The sequence below is a fragment of the Haliotis rufescens genome, unplaced genomic scaffold (assembly GCF_023055435.1).
Source record: "Haliotis rufescens isolate VD_foot unplaced genomic scaffold, xgHalRufe1.0.p SCAF_45, whole genome shotgun sequence".
In the NCBI taxonomy this organism is placed as follows: Eukaryota; Metazoa; Mollusca; class Gastropoda; order Lepetellida; family Haliotidae; genus Haliotis; species Haliotis rufescens.
This window is the reverse complement of record NW_025964168.1, coordinates 2,223,479-2,239,854: the sequence shown is the minus strand read 5'-3', so window position 1 is coordinate 2,239,854 and position 16,376 is coordinate 2,223,479. Positions and strand designations below refer to the sequence as shown.

The window sequence follows — 16,376 nt, the reverse complement described above, 5'->3', positions numbered from 1 at the left end:
CATATTCATGAGCATGTTTTTTCCTTTTTCCTTATAACGACTATTCATTATATCCGAGGCTACCTGTACCTGTTGGGCGTCCAGAGGAGACTGCAGTTAGGAACAACAAACCGTACGCCTGTTTATGACTGGGATGTGGCGTCGGGTTACAGGTTGAAGGTTCATTCCTTAGATTTAGGGCCATCTTGGTGGGATGGCTAATACAAATATTGCACGTTTACGAATCAAGCCTGTACCAAGTGGAAATATTTGGTGGTCTAAGGGGTGTGGCTAATCTACATGATTAAAACACTATTATCACAGATCACACTTGAATATATTAACTTATAGCTAAAATGGATAGAATTATCAAGAATTAAACCGCCCGCACGTTATCAGAAATGAGCGGGCCACTGTAACTTGATAATGCCCTCATATTGCTTGACGACGGGCCATTATTAAGCCCGTTGTGAGGTGACGTCATAAGGTAGAAAAAGTGACGTCACGTATAATAGTGACGTCATCTGGTTTGTTCTATGACGTTTCCATGTTTGTAAAATGGGGTCAGTGACATTCGTGTTGATTGCAAAATTTTTAAAAACCGATGTTGTTGTTTCTTTTTATTTGATAACAAATTCCATCCATTTTAGCTATAATACCGATAACGCTATTTTTCAGGGCATTATCATATGCAGAAACCCTCGGTCTTTTCAACTGCCCTCCTCCGTCGGGCAGTTAATGCAAAACCTCAGGCTTCTGCAAATGATAATGCCCTGAAAAATGGCGTTATCCTTATAATATCTCCGGGATTTCTCTAGGATTCCGAAAAAATGCCCTCGGCATAAGTATTCTATACAATGGTGTAGAATTATGCAACAAAGCCTCCTCCTATATACTACGCAACATTTGTTTAGAACCAAAATAATCATCTCAGTTAAAGATGCAGTCCTCAGCAAATGTTGAGTAGTATAAATTAAATACAAATCAACTCGAATTTGAACTAATATTGATCCCTGGATTTCTCCAAGAAGAGCACCACACTTGAAACACCGAGACTCAGCGATATCAGAAATGACATACAGTAAACTATGTTTATAACGAACACGCTTATGACGAACAGACGGGTAAATCGAACTGTTTTTTTGTCCCTTCCATTTGTTGTATATATGCTGTAAATATGCTCATAACGAACTAAAATTAGTTGTCCCTTTGGAGTTCGTTATAACCGTAGTTTACAGTAATTAACAATCTCTTCCTACAATATCCGTCTGTTCCAAATGCACAGGTTCAATGAATGACGTTTCTGTCGAGGGAGATGACTCAATTCTTGAGTCGTATATCGGGTCACGTGTCTCGGGACCAATTTCGCTTTCAGAATAAAACACATCTGCCTCGTCACGTGACTCGGAGACCGGCTCCGACACGCAACTCGACTCCGATATTCTATATCGACGACCAGATCGCACTCCCGTGTCACTGACAGAACCGACTGCGCTGGTAGGCAACGTTAATAAGCTTGAAGCACGGCAGTTCCTGCAGGTGTAGTTCACGGTCACTTTACTGGTACCCGAGACGCCACTTCCTATGCTGAAAGTATCCCCGACGTTCATGTGATTTCCTGTACTTGACGCCCGACTGTAGATCGTCTGCTCGTCGTAGTACCTAATACTCGGATCGTACTTCCAGCACGTGCTTCCGAAAATCCTGATATGGTCATTCATAGCATCAACATAGCCTAGGAAGGCTTGAGCTTCAGGCATGTTATTGGGAACATGAATTGCCTGGTTCATGTTCAGACACTGCAGGAGTTCATCCAAGTATAAAAGTCTCTGTCCTTCGTACGCCGATTCCGTAACTTTGAAATATACTCCTTTGAATAACAATCTACATGACTCCATGAGTTTGTTCAGGCTGTCGTCACCATGCTCGTAGCCAAAAGACACCGGAAGTACGATTTGTGATCTGGTGGTGGTGAAACTCTTCTCCCTGAGATACCCAAGCGCCTTGGAGCTGAAGTCGGCGAACATATCCGACTGCAGCGTGCTGATACACTCACCCTGTTGGCCACTGTGGTGGCTGAACAGCTGATACAGACCCTCGGAGGCGACGACGATGACGACCGTCGGCGGCTCGAGATTCGTCGTAACCCAGTCTGCGATGTTAACAACGTCGCGTCTACTCTGTTCCCTCTCGACGACCACCTCGGCGTTCAACAGCTTCCTCAACAGCTGGGCAAACGCCCTGACCGCCTGGATGTGGTAGTCATGGTCTACGCCATAAAGAATGACAATGCGCACTGTTTCACCATCCCTACCAGTCTCCATTTTACCTGTGAACAAGGAGTAGTGTGTTAATTGCCTTTAGGTCGTCGTTGAAACGTGGGTGGTTTTTGGTGTGGGGTGTGGAAAAGTAAGTCAGGGAGGTACTAGAACATCCTCGATTAGCCATATTATTAAAATATACCCTGGAATAATTCGCCTCCTAATATGGTCATCCAACAGTTTCTAAAGTGACGTCACAAGCCGCACCACTCTCATCACTAACTTTCTCTCTCTCAAAATCTTGAAATCAAAATGCCTCTTTCAAAAACAAGTTCAACATAGATCTACATTCAAAAACATGACCCTGCCCGAGTAAGATCGCGATATGTTTACTCGAATCAGAAGACTGATATAAATGCACTTTTAGCTGGCAATTGTGTTTACTGACTACTGAGTACTAGGGAGGGCGGTCCTTATGTTACAAGACATTAGGGTGGTCAGTCTCGCTCTCTTGGTTGATGCATGTCATCATCCCAATTGCGTTGATCGATGGTCATGATGTGAATCACTGGATTGTCTGGTCCAGCCTCGATTATTTACAGACCGCCCTCATAGAGCTGGAATATTGCTGAGTGCGGCGTTAAACAACAAACAAACAAACAAACATCACACTTACTCAGTTTTGTGTACACCACGTTGAACGGTTGACTGGGCTTACACTGTTTTACATTGTCACATTTCCTAGTGAAGCAAGGCATTGATTCTGAAACAAAACAAAACACAACTTAATACACTGTTGTTTAAAATAATAATCAACTCATTATATTTCAGGGTAATAGCCTTCGTGGGGATTCCGGGGCAGATAAGGTCCCCATTACCCCGTGTGGAAGGATACCATTAATGAGTGAGTGAGTGAGTGAGTGAATACGGTTTTACGCCGCTTTTAGCAATATTCCAGCAATATCACGGCGGGGGACACCAGAAATGGGCTTCACACAATGTACCCATGTCGGGAATCGAACCAGGGTCTTCGGCGTGACGAGCGAACGCTTTAACCACTAGGCTACCCGACCGCCCCACCATTAATGAGAATGGAGCGTGTACAATTTGTGACAAGGCTGATTGTGCGTCACCGTGTCCCAGTCACTTGTCTGCCTTGTGTGGAAGAGACTTTCAGACCACCCTGCTGCCGTGTTATAGTGGAACCACCCCAATACGTTTCTTTTAAACTTCATTTATCCAAAATACCCAATTGTTCCGATATGTTTCCAAAATACACCGAAAATGTACCCCATTTGTCTATTTAATGTACTACTCAAAAGAATTAAAGAACACCCGATGCTTTCATATTGCTAAAGCTAGTCTGTCATGGCACAGGCATTGGTCAACACACACGTACATGCTACCACATCACCTCTTGTGTCTAAAACGATTTAAAATAATTATTTTGTTTCACACTACCTGACGCCCCTTGAATTACTACTTTTGAGTTAAGATCTTCAAATGTCGTTTTTGGACACACTCCGACTTTTTGCGCTTTGGGCCGCAGGGGGCGTGGCCAAAAGAAGTTCAAATAAAAATCCTCCCTCCCTACAGTCAAGTTTGAAAATAAGTCACGAGAAACCTCGCTTAAACAAGAATGTCACTTTATCAATTCATCCTGTTGTATCACGTGGCTTACCTTTCATTATGCACATTATTGCCATGGCAACAGCGCTGATTACGGCTAGTATCGTCACCGCAATCATGAAATAGAACGTCGCCGAATTGTCCCGTATAGAGGCTTCAATACTGGATGGGGATACTGCGTATATGAAGCCAGGCTCTGTAACATATAGTCACATCATGTTGTAGTGGCCATGCTTGTCGTAAGAGGCGACTAACGGGAACGGGTGGTCAGACTCGCTGACTTAAATTGGTTGATGCGTGTCATCGTATCCAAATTGCGTAGATCGATGCTAATGATGTGAATCACTGGATTGTATGGTCCAAACTCGATTATTTACAGACCGTCGTCATATTGCTGTAATATTGCGGCGTTAAGCAACAAACAAGCAAACAAACCTAGATCACTCATGAAGAGTTTGACCTATGTCCCTGTTTAGGAGTGAGTGAGTGAGTTGGGTTTAACGCAGCTTTTAACAATATTCCAGTCATATCGCGACGTGTCAGCTTAATGTGGGAGGAAAGCCCGAAGTGATGCAGGTCTCAGACGTTTACCACTTCAGTGAAACCCACGAGCGCGGGTATGGTGCTGACAAACCTAGAAACATAATCGGGGCGAACCGGAATTTGAACCCCCAATCATAGGTTTCTGGCGTGCCCAAGGGACGCAACTCTGCACAGCGAATCGCGGCGCCTTAGACGACTGGGCCATCCCCTGTTTAGGAGACAATGAACATAGTAGGATGCAAGATCCCGGATATAGTAGGTCTTCAGAAACCAGTGTTTGCCGTAAAAGGCGACTATGTTTGTCGTAAGAGGCGACTAACGGGATCGGGTGGTCAGGCTCGCTGACTTTTTGAAGCATGTCATCGATCCCAATTGTGTGGATCGATGCTCATGGTATCAATCATTGGAATGTCTGGTCCAAACTCGATTATTTACAGACCGCCGTCATATAGCTGGAATATTCCCGTGTGCGGCGTAAAACAACAAACAAACCAAACCAAACCTCAATTCATGATGTGAGTCACTGGATTGTCTGGTCCAGACTCGAATATTTACAGACTGGAATATTGCTGTGCGCGGCTTTAAAGAACAAAAAAAATCAAACAAACGCTGCACTGTTCCACTGCAAGCCTCATTGGACATTATTTCATCATATGTATCAAGTTGCGTCAACTTGATGTTTTGTTTGTTTGTTTGTTGTTTAACGCCACACTCAGCAATATTCCAGCTATATGACGGCGGTCTGTTAATAATCGAGTCTGGCCCAGACAATCCAGTGATTGATATCATGAGCATCGATCCACGCAATTGGGATCGATGACATGCATCAACCAAGACAGCGAGTCTGACCACCCGATCCCGTTAGTCGCCTCCTACGACATGCATAGTCGCCTTTTACGGCAAGCATAGTCGCCTTTTACGGCAAGCATGGTTTGCTGAAGACCTATTCTACCCCGGAATCTTCACGGATCTCAACTTGATGTGGGAGGATAGTGACTCAGGTTATAGAATACGATCAGGGCGAATCTTGGAATCGAACCCACGATTCCTGAATCCTGACACGACCGAGGAACACATCTCTGCACCGACAACTGTAGCGCCTTGGGTAACTGGGCACTCGTGCCCGTCACACCGCATTAATACAATATACCAAACCCACATTCGCCACACTTACCTTCGACAGGGCGGAACACTCGGATGGGGTCACTGGACATGGGGTTCACGTGACATCCCTTAGTCTCAACATCCGGGCAGTCTTTGCAGCCTGTAGGTTTGATCTGTGGGCATATAAACAGAGAGGTTTCTACACATTTTACAACAGTTATAAACCTATTAGTCACAATTCTGTATTGATTTTCTGCATTGATAAACTTTTTGTGTTGTGTGTTATTGTGATGAATAAGACTCACCCGAACTTCGTATCTTCCAAACTTGACATTCTGGAATGTATATTTTGTGATGTCCTGGTCATATATCTGTAAGTAATATATAGTTCTTTAAAATACACATTGAAATATTGATGATACATTATATTAATTGCATATGTGATGACAATTGATATAATTCTTCTTCATATAAAAATATACGTACAGAAATTACATACAGTCAGGTTCCCAGCCCCCAGCGTTTGGCCCAGGCTCCGTTATGTTATTTTTAGGTCCGCATGATGCAGTTTAAATAACGTGTACTGCGGCGCAAAACACTATTCATTCGCTTAACATTATACAATGATACACAAAATCGTAAAATGAAAACATTAAATAAAATGCCGATACACTCTTCAAATATACACGGGGGCACGGGTGGCCCAGTCGTCCAAGGCGCCGCGATTCGCTGTGCAGAGTTGCGTTCCTTGGGCACGCCAGAAATCTGTGATTGTGGGTTCGAATCCCGGTTTGCCCCTACTATGTTTCTAGGTTTGTCAGCACCATACCCGTGCTCGTGGGTTTCACCGAAGTGGTAAACGTCTGAGACCTGCATCACTTCGGGCTTTCCTCCCACATTAAGCCGACACGCCATGATATAACTGGAATACTGTTAAAAGTGGCGTGAAACCCAACTTACTCACTCAAATATACACAAACGTAAGATTCACCTCATAAGACTTGTACGTGTGACTGGCAACTGGTTTATTTTCTTCTTTGTCGTAGAGATAGACTTCAAGAGAACCTTTTTTGAACGCTGGCGACCACGTGACTTTTAAAGTTCGGTTAACCAGAATAAGTGTGATGGTGTTGGGACGCCAGTTGTAGCAGCCGAAAGGAGTCGGTGTTGTCAGTTCTGAAATAACGGGGGTAAACTTTACGTATGTTCACTGTCTAACACCGCTCTCGGCAATGTTCCTTCTATATTTCGATAAACCAAACAATCCAATGATTGATAGCATGAGCGACGGTCCAGGCCGTCGGGGTATGATGACACGCAATCAAGCAAGTCACTGAGCCTGACCGCCCTATCCATGAGGTCGCCTCTTACGAGAAGCACACGGAGGCCAAATATACAAGTGTCAGAGCTGTACAATACACACAACTCATCTTACTTGTATTAGTCTGGATACAATAGTCTCATTACGGCTGACTGAAAGTAGTTCCGGCATTCATACACAACAGGCCATTTCACAGAGACATATCGATTTTTGTGGTCAGATGTACAGTGTTTCATCACTAAATACATAGTAAATGGTGTTAACTGAAGTTCGAAATAAACGGATGGCGATATCTGTCCTTGACATAATATTACATCACCAAATTACACTTGCTTACAAGTTTACAAACAAATTCAGTTCGATATTGTTATATATTTAAAAATATTATTGAGCACCTGCTTATGTTTGAAAAAATATTTGAGCTCAACATCATTAAAAAAGAAGCACATCTCAAACTAATATTCCCCACCCCACTTGTTAGTTCCTCAGTACTCGTGCTTTCCCTTGTAGAAATAGTTTTTATATATAACCTTATACATAACATTAATTCGGGGATAATATATTGGTCTTGGCTTTCCAGAAATAAAAGCTTATGGTCCAACATTACAATCAAAACGTTCATATAAACTGCTGTGTTCACTACCATACAGCTAGACAGGGCAGGTACAGGTGTAAATACTACATACCGCTCGCAAAGATGGGGTCACTTGCCACGGAATTCACGTGGCATTCTTCAGTCTCCCACTCCCGGCAGTCCTTGCAGCCTGTAGGCTTGATCTGGATGACACAGTGAGAAAACATTGTAAATTGTCTTCTTTAAAGTAGCATCGTTGCATTGCGGTGGAATGAGCGAGTGCCTTAATCTGTTAAAGAGGCATGTTGCAGCTAAGAGTGCGTGAGTGCGTGAGTATGGTTTTACGCCGCTTTAAGCAATATTCCAGCAATATCACGGCGGGGGACACCAGAAATGGGCTTCACACATTGCACCCATGTCGGGAATCGAACCCGGGTCTTCGGCGTGACGAGCGAACGCTTTAACCACTAGGCTACCCGACCACCCCTTTGCAGCTAAGAACCATTGATTGGTCGTGTACAGAGTAGTCAGTAAATACCACCTTTTCCCGATTTCCATCTTGGGGATGCGTGGCTCTACTGTATAGGGCGGCACATTTCACTGTGAAGAGATGCGTACCTTTTATGCACTGAGATCGGATGGTCGCGGGTTCGAATCCCAGCTTTGCCATGATTATGATACTTGGTGGTTTGTGTGCACCATGCCCGTGCTTATGGGTCTCACCAAAGGGTAAAACGTCTAAACCTGCATCAAATAACGTTTTACTCCAACAACAAGCAGACCCGTGACACAAATAACACACCTTTCGCCGTTGAACGCAAGTTACTCACTCACTCAAACACTACTATAAATGTTTGAGAAAAAGCTATGTCATAAATTATTATGTCGTGTTTCTGGTCAATGCATTGTGGTGTGAAATGCTTGGAAAAGAAGGAAAAGACTTACCCGTGCTTCATAGTTACCCTTCTCCACGCCCTCAAATGTGTGATTGGTGATCTCGTCCAAAAATGTCTATAAAGATGAAAAAGACATGACCGAATAGTACATATTTAAGTTAACATTACCGTTATAATTACATTAGATGTGCAAACGTTAATACTGCCAACTGGATAATATTGAGAACAAAAAACACAAATGTCCGTGTCTGAAAACCTAAAACCATCCTCAAATAGCCAGGGGGCGGTGGGTAGCCTAGTGGTTAAAGCGTTCGCTCGTCTCACCGAAGAACCGGGTTCGATTCCCGACATGGGTACAATGTGTGGAGGCCATTTCTGGTGTCCCCCACCGTGATATTGCTTGAAGATTGCTAAATGCACAACCTGCCTATAAATAGAGGGCTTGTACCTGCAGTGTTTCATCGTGGTTGCAGACGCTGAACAACTCGAGCAGTTACTGCTGAACAACTGATGGAGCAGTTAAAAAGAAACATGATTTTCTGGGTTTAGGCGACCATTGAGCGTCCTGGCCAGGTTTTGATCGCTCAAAGGTGCTACAAAGGTCGCAGCCCTGTGTAAAGGGGCCTAAACTAAATACGATATTTCTCTCGCACAGTAGAGCAATTTAACTGGACGGCTATTTCTGGTGTCGGGTCTAGGAATCGGGCTCAAAACTAAAATATGAATTGTTCCAGTGTATTTGTCATAACAGGAGGAATACACACTACACTTGAAAATGGAGGATGACCAGAAACATATGAAAGGATATCTTTATACTGGTATTCCAGGGTATCGTCATGTATTTTATCGTTTGGCTCTTGACTTATAAACTAACCTCATAAGATAGGATTTGTTTGTCACCAACAACTTGTTCCGTGTTCTTATCGTAAAGAGAGACCCGCAGACCACCGTCTCGGAAAGCCGGAAACCACGTGACAGTGATGGTTCCATTTCCGGTTACTGTTCCGCTGATGTTGTCGGGCCGCCAGTTGAAGCAGCCTGTAGGGGCGGGCGTCGTCGACAGTGGTGGTGCTGACACTACAACACATTAACATTGACATAACTATACCTTCCCGGCGCAAGGGAGTTAACTGACTGTTAAAATTTCCTGGACTTTATAGTCAAATAACTCTCTTGCCTCGGGAAGATGAGGAAGTTGTTTGGGGATGCGTAGAGAAGCTACCGTGTCGATGTTAATGAAACTTGAAATGTGTTCACATATGAAGTAAAAAAAAAAAATGACAACCCCCGTCTCACCGCTTTGCCTAATGCCCCTCCCCCTTCTTACTTGATAAGACAGTTTTTTAAAGTTTTATGCATATAGAATTATTAATTTCAGTTCCTGGTTTGGAAAACAGTATTTGAGTCGAGCCAATAGCCCAGTTAATAAAAAAACAATCACGTGTATTTTCAGTGAAATGACATACGGCAATGAATGAACACGTCTGCATCGCCAAATGTGCGATCCTGATTAATCATCTTTTAACTGATTAAGGTTTCTTGAATAGCAAATGAACGATGGATACCAGTAAAATTCTACATATCACTTCATCATTACGTGGAATACTAGACTGGACTCCTGTTCGGCTAACTGAGTAGACAGGCGGTGGCCGATTTCTCCTTGTCAGCGATTTAACGACACTAAGCATCGCATTCATTGGAACCAACAGTGCGACCAGTTTAAGGAAATACTCACTTCGAGGTGACAGTTTATGCGACAAGATCCCGCCGATAGCGTCAAGTGAACTGTTCACGGGAACAACTGTTAGTAGGAGTTGTCTGCCCTTGGTATCTTTGACTTTGCGGTCATATTTGCATCGAATAAGTTTTCGTTTCCCCTGCAAACAAGATGCATTGTCAATAAATTCCAGTTAGTTAAACAAAATCCACATATCCACATATTCAAATTAAATCATTGACTACAAATATATGAATGACATAGTTTTCATTTCGACGTCAATATTGGGGACCCTTTTTGTTTCCAAGTTATATCTCCATATCGTCCAAACTTAGAGTCTTTCAGATTCAGCAGTTTTAGGTGTATTACCAGGAAACGTTGAATACGATATGAAGATACTCATAAACATATTATTACATGTATATTTGACAAGTAACTGAACACTTCTCACCTTCTTTCCTAATTTCACAGACGTGGTGTTGACCAGGTAACACTCTGATGAATTGAAACTTTCATTCACAACACTCACTGCAAATACACGATCACCTGGAAAATATAAAAACGTCATTTAAACATGAACATTGTACTAAATTTACGCATTTACAAAGGATAGCTACAAGTCAGATATGACCGCCTCCGTGGTCTGGTGGTAGAGCGTCCGCCCGGAGAGCGGAAGGTCCGGGGTTCGATTCCCGGTCGCGTCATACCAAAAGACGTTAAAAGATGTTACCCTGTCTGACGCTCGGCATTAAGGGGCTAAAACAAGGACTGGTCGGCTCGGAATCAGTATACTGTGTCTGAGTGGGGTATTCATGATAAACTGCGGCATGGTATCTCAGTGAGCTAGCACTATAAATCGGCATCAGTCATGACTAGTACAAGCAGCCACACAAACACACACACGTACATGCACGTCGCCATATAAGTGCAATAATCTTGGACGCGAAGTTAAACCCTATTTCACCTCACCTCACCTCAGGTCAGATATATTTGCGTTCACATGGTGTTGCGTGTAGATATTTATAGCGGGTGATACCTGAGACCGACAGCGTGAACAACGATCTACGTCATCCGTCTCACCAACAACTATCACCATCACCCACTGCAAGCAGTGTATTGGTTACTTGGGGCCTGTTCCCACGGTTCATAAGGTTTATTATATATTGTTTAGCGATGTTTGAGGTATTTTCCAGTTATACCAATCGGTTCTAGGGTAATGACTTCACCTTACCCTTTTTGTTTACTTTCCACTTCAGTTGTGTGTGTTTGTGTTTGTCTCGTGTAACACTGAGTTGTCTCCCCTCGGATGCATCCTCTCCTTGATCAGATAGCGCTGACGCAGTGGCCGCCTGACAGTCTGGAAACATTGACGTGGATGGTGATGACCGTGTTTGGTGCATGTAATTAGTTATACAGATAGGTCATTAAGGAAAACAATATTTACAAAACATGTATTACAACTGAATCTATAAAATACCTATATACAGTAAACTACGGTTATAACGAACTCGAAGGGACCCCTAATTTTAGTTCGTAATAACCGTAGTTCGTTATAGGCATACACACAGCATTTATACAACAAATGGTCGGGACTAAAAAATAAGTTCCTTATATCGGTCAGTTCGTTATAAGCGTGTTCGTTATAAACGTAGTTTACTGTATGTGAAAGGACTGTTATAATTGGTGTATACTCCACAGCAGCTGAAAATGATTTTCGAGTGCACAGTGATCCATTGACATTGAAAAGCGACTACTTTTTAATATTATTTTTTAAAACAAAATGAACCCAAGACGAAAATACAGCCGGAGAGGTCAACACAGCAATGGTATGTTTGAAAAATGCAATCAATAATTGGCAGAAAAAACAATCGCACATTACCTGAAGGGAGTAACTGTGTGACCGAAATCTGAAAGTAAGACGTTGCATAATTAATTCAAAATCGAACTGATTGAATTATCTTTTGAAAGTGTTTCCCCAAGAAAACCTGAACAAGTAATTGGAATGTGTAGCGTTGTTTAAAGGGGCGCTGCACTCGAACCAACTGGCTGCCCTACCAAGACTGACTGAAATTCCAGCTACACACTTTGTCTGCCAGCCCAATCTCATGTATGTATACCTCATACCTTAATAGCTACTCATTCACCGGGGGTCACGGGTGGCCCAGTCGTCTAAGACCTGTGCTCGTAGGTTCGAATCCCATATTTGCCATGATTATGTTTCTAGATTATTTTTGTCAGCACCATACCAATGCTCGTGTGTTTTACCAGAGTAGTAAATATATAAGGCCTGCATCACTTCGGGCTTTCCTCACACGTCAAGCTAACACCCCGTGATATATATCTTAAATACTGATAAAGGAGGCGTTAAAAGAGACTCTATACCGATTCCCTAATGACAGAGACAGTGACCCAGGTTTTCACGAGACGCTACCAACGTTTTAGCCCGTAGCAGTTTGTAGAAAGTAGTCCACCTTTAAAGAAGACGAGAGTGAAAGAAGGGAAAGAAGAGTGAGTGAGTGAGTATGGTTTTATGCTGCTTTTAGCAATATTCCAGCAATATCAAGTCAGGGGACACCAGAAATGGGCTTCACACATTGTACCCATGTCGGGAATCGAACCCGGGACTTCGGCGAGACGAGCTTACGCTTTAACCACTAGGCTACCTGACCGCCCGGAACACTACAGATGGGTCTTGCTCTACATTGCTAAACATTAAACATTGCTAAACACTCGAATTCACTTCAAATGATAAAAAACTAAACTTCCCAGAAGTGTCATTGCTTATGGAAAAGTTAATGCTGAAAGTTAAAATGTACAATGTGCACATCAACCCTTCACGCATGAACGCATACACGCATGCACTCACAGCGTATAAAATAAAATAAAATAAAGTGTGCCTTCCTCCCGTGTCATGACAACAACAACGCCGACCATTTCGCTGGGTCATATCACATGTTGCATTGTCGGATCGCTTTCAATGGGACGCTTCTGGGGACGAATCATAATCAGTTCTTACAAAAAATCAGAAGCACAAGTTTTCCCTAAAATGTACCCAAATCTGCCCATGTTACTACTAGTACTGTTTGAATGTTATGTTTCTTATGCAATATCACTAGCTCGTGTTTTTGGTATCATCACCATAATAATTGATACACATATTGCTTTGAGACGGCCCCTCATTAGGGAATACCCTATTGTCATACGGGCACTCCTTTCGCATCCATCTCCTGACCCCTCATGCAGGAGTAACACTGAACACTGAATACATGCTGTGTTCAAGAACATTCATACTGGTATTTGATCGTATAGGCTTAGATTTAAAAGAAAGCACTTTTTTCAGGGAGTCTATAATAAAGTCCCGTGTATCTAAGGGGGGGCGTGTTCGCGTGTGTATGCCAGCTGATTGCCGACCGGCAAGTGCACGTTGAAGCGTCGTAGGAACGCAAACTCGACACCTGCAAACTGTGTCATCGACTGCTGTTTTAACCAGATCTGTGAGTAACATTGGTAACACATGGTGAAGAATCAACAGTTGTTTCCTCATTGTCTTGTCATTAAACACGTGATCTAGGACACCCATTGGTTCGGACACCACTGAGCACACGAGAACGCTGCACGCCTCAGTTTACAATGTACTTCCTCATTCATCAGTGCCTGTGCTGTGACAGCCTGGACAACCTGCGCTGCTCACAGCTACACCTACAGCTGCTACAACTGCTACAACTGCTACGTTTTTAGCCAACCAATAGTCCTGGTAACACCACCACCACCACTACTACTACTACTACTCCTCCTCCTCCTACTACTACTACTACTACTACTACTACTACTACTACTACTACTGCAGCTAGGTGTCTACTACTACTACTACTACTACTACTACTACTACCACCATCACTACCATTACTGCTACTACTGCTGCTGCTGATGACGTCATACAGCTGGAATATAACTACAACTGCTGCTACTACTACGACTACCCCTGCAGCTAGGAGTCTACTACTACTACTACTACTACTACTACTACTTCTACTACTACTACTACCACCGCGACCACTACTACTTTACGTTACCGCTGCCACTACTTATAGTAGGTCTCCTGCCAGCATAAACACTACGACTACGACTACAACTACTTACATTACGGCTCCCACATCTTCTGCCACTGCTGCTACCATAACTAATGCAACCACCACCATTAACTACCACTTTCACTTCTACAACTGAACTTGTATACTGCCGCCGTTGATGATAATTGCTAGTTATTTCTTGTTACAACAGCTACTACAAACAACAACAACAACAACATCTACTACTGTAAGGACTACTATACACATGTAAATACATATGCGGCTAATACTGACCTAACCATAAATCCTTCTACCACTACTTCTACTACTACATCCAACTACACGTCTACGACATGCACGCTATAATAATAATAATAATAATAATAAAATTAATAGTAATAACATAAACAAGTTCTTACTCTCCTGTGGGGTCTGTTCGTCCAACATTGCATTCCAGTACCATCCCGACCCCCCTCGCCACGCGACATGACCAGGAAGGGCAGAGCCAGCACGGTGACCAGTGTGGGGACATGCATCGTGGCTGCTGCCGTAGCCCGGTGTGACTGTCTGTGTTTACATGGAATCGGAGTGAACTGTCAAAACACTAACCCACGCGGGTACCCGCGCATGCGCTGTCTGAACGCGGAACAGTTCCTCTTAAATGAGGAAAAGTTTGAAAAAGGCGTGGTTGAAAACGCTAATGTAGGTCATTGATAGCGACGGTTTGTATTTTGCACCTGATAACACGGAACAACATAAGACCATATGGGGAAGGCTCATGCCACTGATCGGCACATGTGCCAGTAAAAAGTGCCAGTGAGCTGACCCACATCTCTGTGTTATTGTTTATATCCCCTTTCAGCAACAGCTGTGTTGTGGCGAGACTGTCCCTTATCTGATGGAACCCGGGGTCAGGAGACATAGACTTACACAGGCTTTTCCCAAAGCATTGATAACATTTTTGTGTCTTATTATAGTACTTATTCACATATCTTATACTTATTCACATGTTACATTATTTGTCTAGTGCATACTAGGTAGTATATAACACCCTGTTCATATAATATTCTTGTTTCGAAAGTAAATACCGTGAGAGGAGTTTGACCAAGAAAGTCTATACTTTGGGGGTTTATAGTTAAATTGAACTCTTTTAAAATATTGTCCAAACAGTTAAGAGCTCCTGAATAATGTTTCCTTTAATTTCCCCACCACCAACCAGGGTATGAAACTCCCAAAAATTTCAGCCAGACCACAGGACTGGCTAGCAGAAATACTTGCCAGCCCTGACCAAAACCTGCCTGCCCACTATAATCATATGTTTCTCAGGATAGTTTAATTAAAAATATCAAAACTGATTGCTTGTAGCATAAGCGCATCGCTAAATGTTAGGTTGGCTAAAAGCTAACGGGGTTTCTTTTTGGTTACATTTTATCATTCATCTTTACATGTGAATTAATGCTTATCATCGGGAATTATTTAGAATATTTTCACCTATAAAATAAAACCCGACCGTCGGGCAGGGGGATTTGAAAATCTGACAGTACGGGTTAAAATCAACCAGTCTCGGACGGTCGGGCAGGCAGGTATTTCGAACGCTGCACCAACCCCTCCAGCCACCTATATTTAGGTACATTTTAGTTCACTGTTCTGTTTCAGCATGCATGTTCCAGTGTTTTTCTATTGAATTCAATTATGCGTTTTTATTCTATTTCTCCAGTCTGGGTCATCTTAAATAAGAACCCCTCTCCGCCGCCTGCTCAACGCCATTCTCCCGTCAACACGTCAAGGCCAAATGATGACAGCACTTTTGTAATCTGATACGACATCTCCAAATAAACTGCAGCGCGGCCCCGGAACAAATCCCTTCAGTGAAGGTTCACATGAACAAATCTCCCACCTCCTAACTGATAAAGACGAGGACGGCTGGATAATTAATCTGCAAGCTGTTTGTAACAGACGACACGTTCTTTACTTCCGGCTGGGAATGCATTTATATTATACAATATCATCTTCAATTAGTTCCAACTATTTTATCATCAAGCGTGTCAAATAGGTAAAGTAGCCATATAGATAGTAAAGATATATATCAGTATGTTCTTGTGTTATAATGCATTTGTTTCTCATCAAATAATCTTATAAAGCAACTGAGCATACATCGCGTGAAGCTACTATATATAATATGATTCATATGATCAGTAGTTTGACCTTTGTGTAGTTCTTTTGTATGCCCGTCCTTTGCAAATGTTATGTAATGTTACCAATGATCAAAGTTTCATCGGAAA

General features: G+C 42.8%; 2 protein-coding genes across 2 annotated transcripts in view; one reads left to right on the top strand and one right to left on the bottom strand.

Moving 5' to 3' along the window:
• Positions 1 to 699: 699 nt before the first annotated feature.
• LOC124145892 lies at positions 700 to 14,699 on the bottom strand. The gene is made up of 14 exons (XM_046515849.2): positions 14,514 to 14,699; positions 11,904 to 11,931; positions 11,256 to 11,381; positions 10,476 to 10,570; positions 10,043 to 10,184; positions 9,182 to 9,384; positions 8,357 to 8,422; positions 7,524 to 7,614; positions 6,508 to 6,692; positions 5,822 to 5,887; positions 5,587 to 5,689; positions 3,922 to 4,065; positions 2,917 to 3,003; positions 700 to 2,308 (listed from the first exon to the last, which is right to left on the bottom strand). Exons 1-14 carry the CDS (start codon positions 14,628 to 14,630, stop codon positions 1,221 to 1,223), a joined length of 2,541 nt encoding a protein of 846 aa, XP_046371805.2. The 5' UTR covers positions 14,631 to 14,699; the 3' UTR covers positions 700 to 1,220.
• Positions 14,700 to 15,571: 872 nt separating this feature from the next.
• The window catches only part of LOC124148728, a 34,870-nt gene continuing 34,065 nt past the window's right edge, over positions 15,572 to 16,376 (top strand). Inside the window, exon 1 of the mRNA XM_048383136.1 lies at positions 15,572 to 16,147. The gene's annotated coding sequence lies outside the window, so the exon portion shown is untranslated. The remainder of the gene's footprint in view (positions 16,148 to 16,376) is intronic.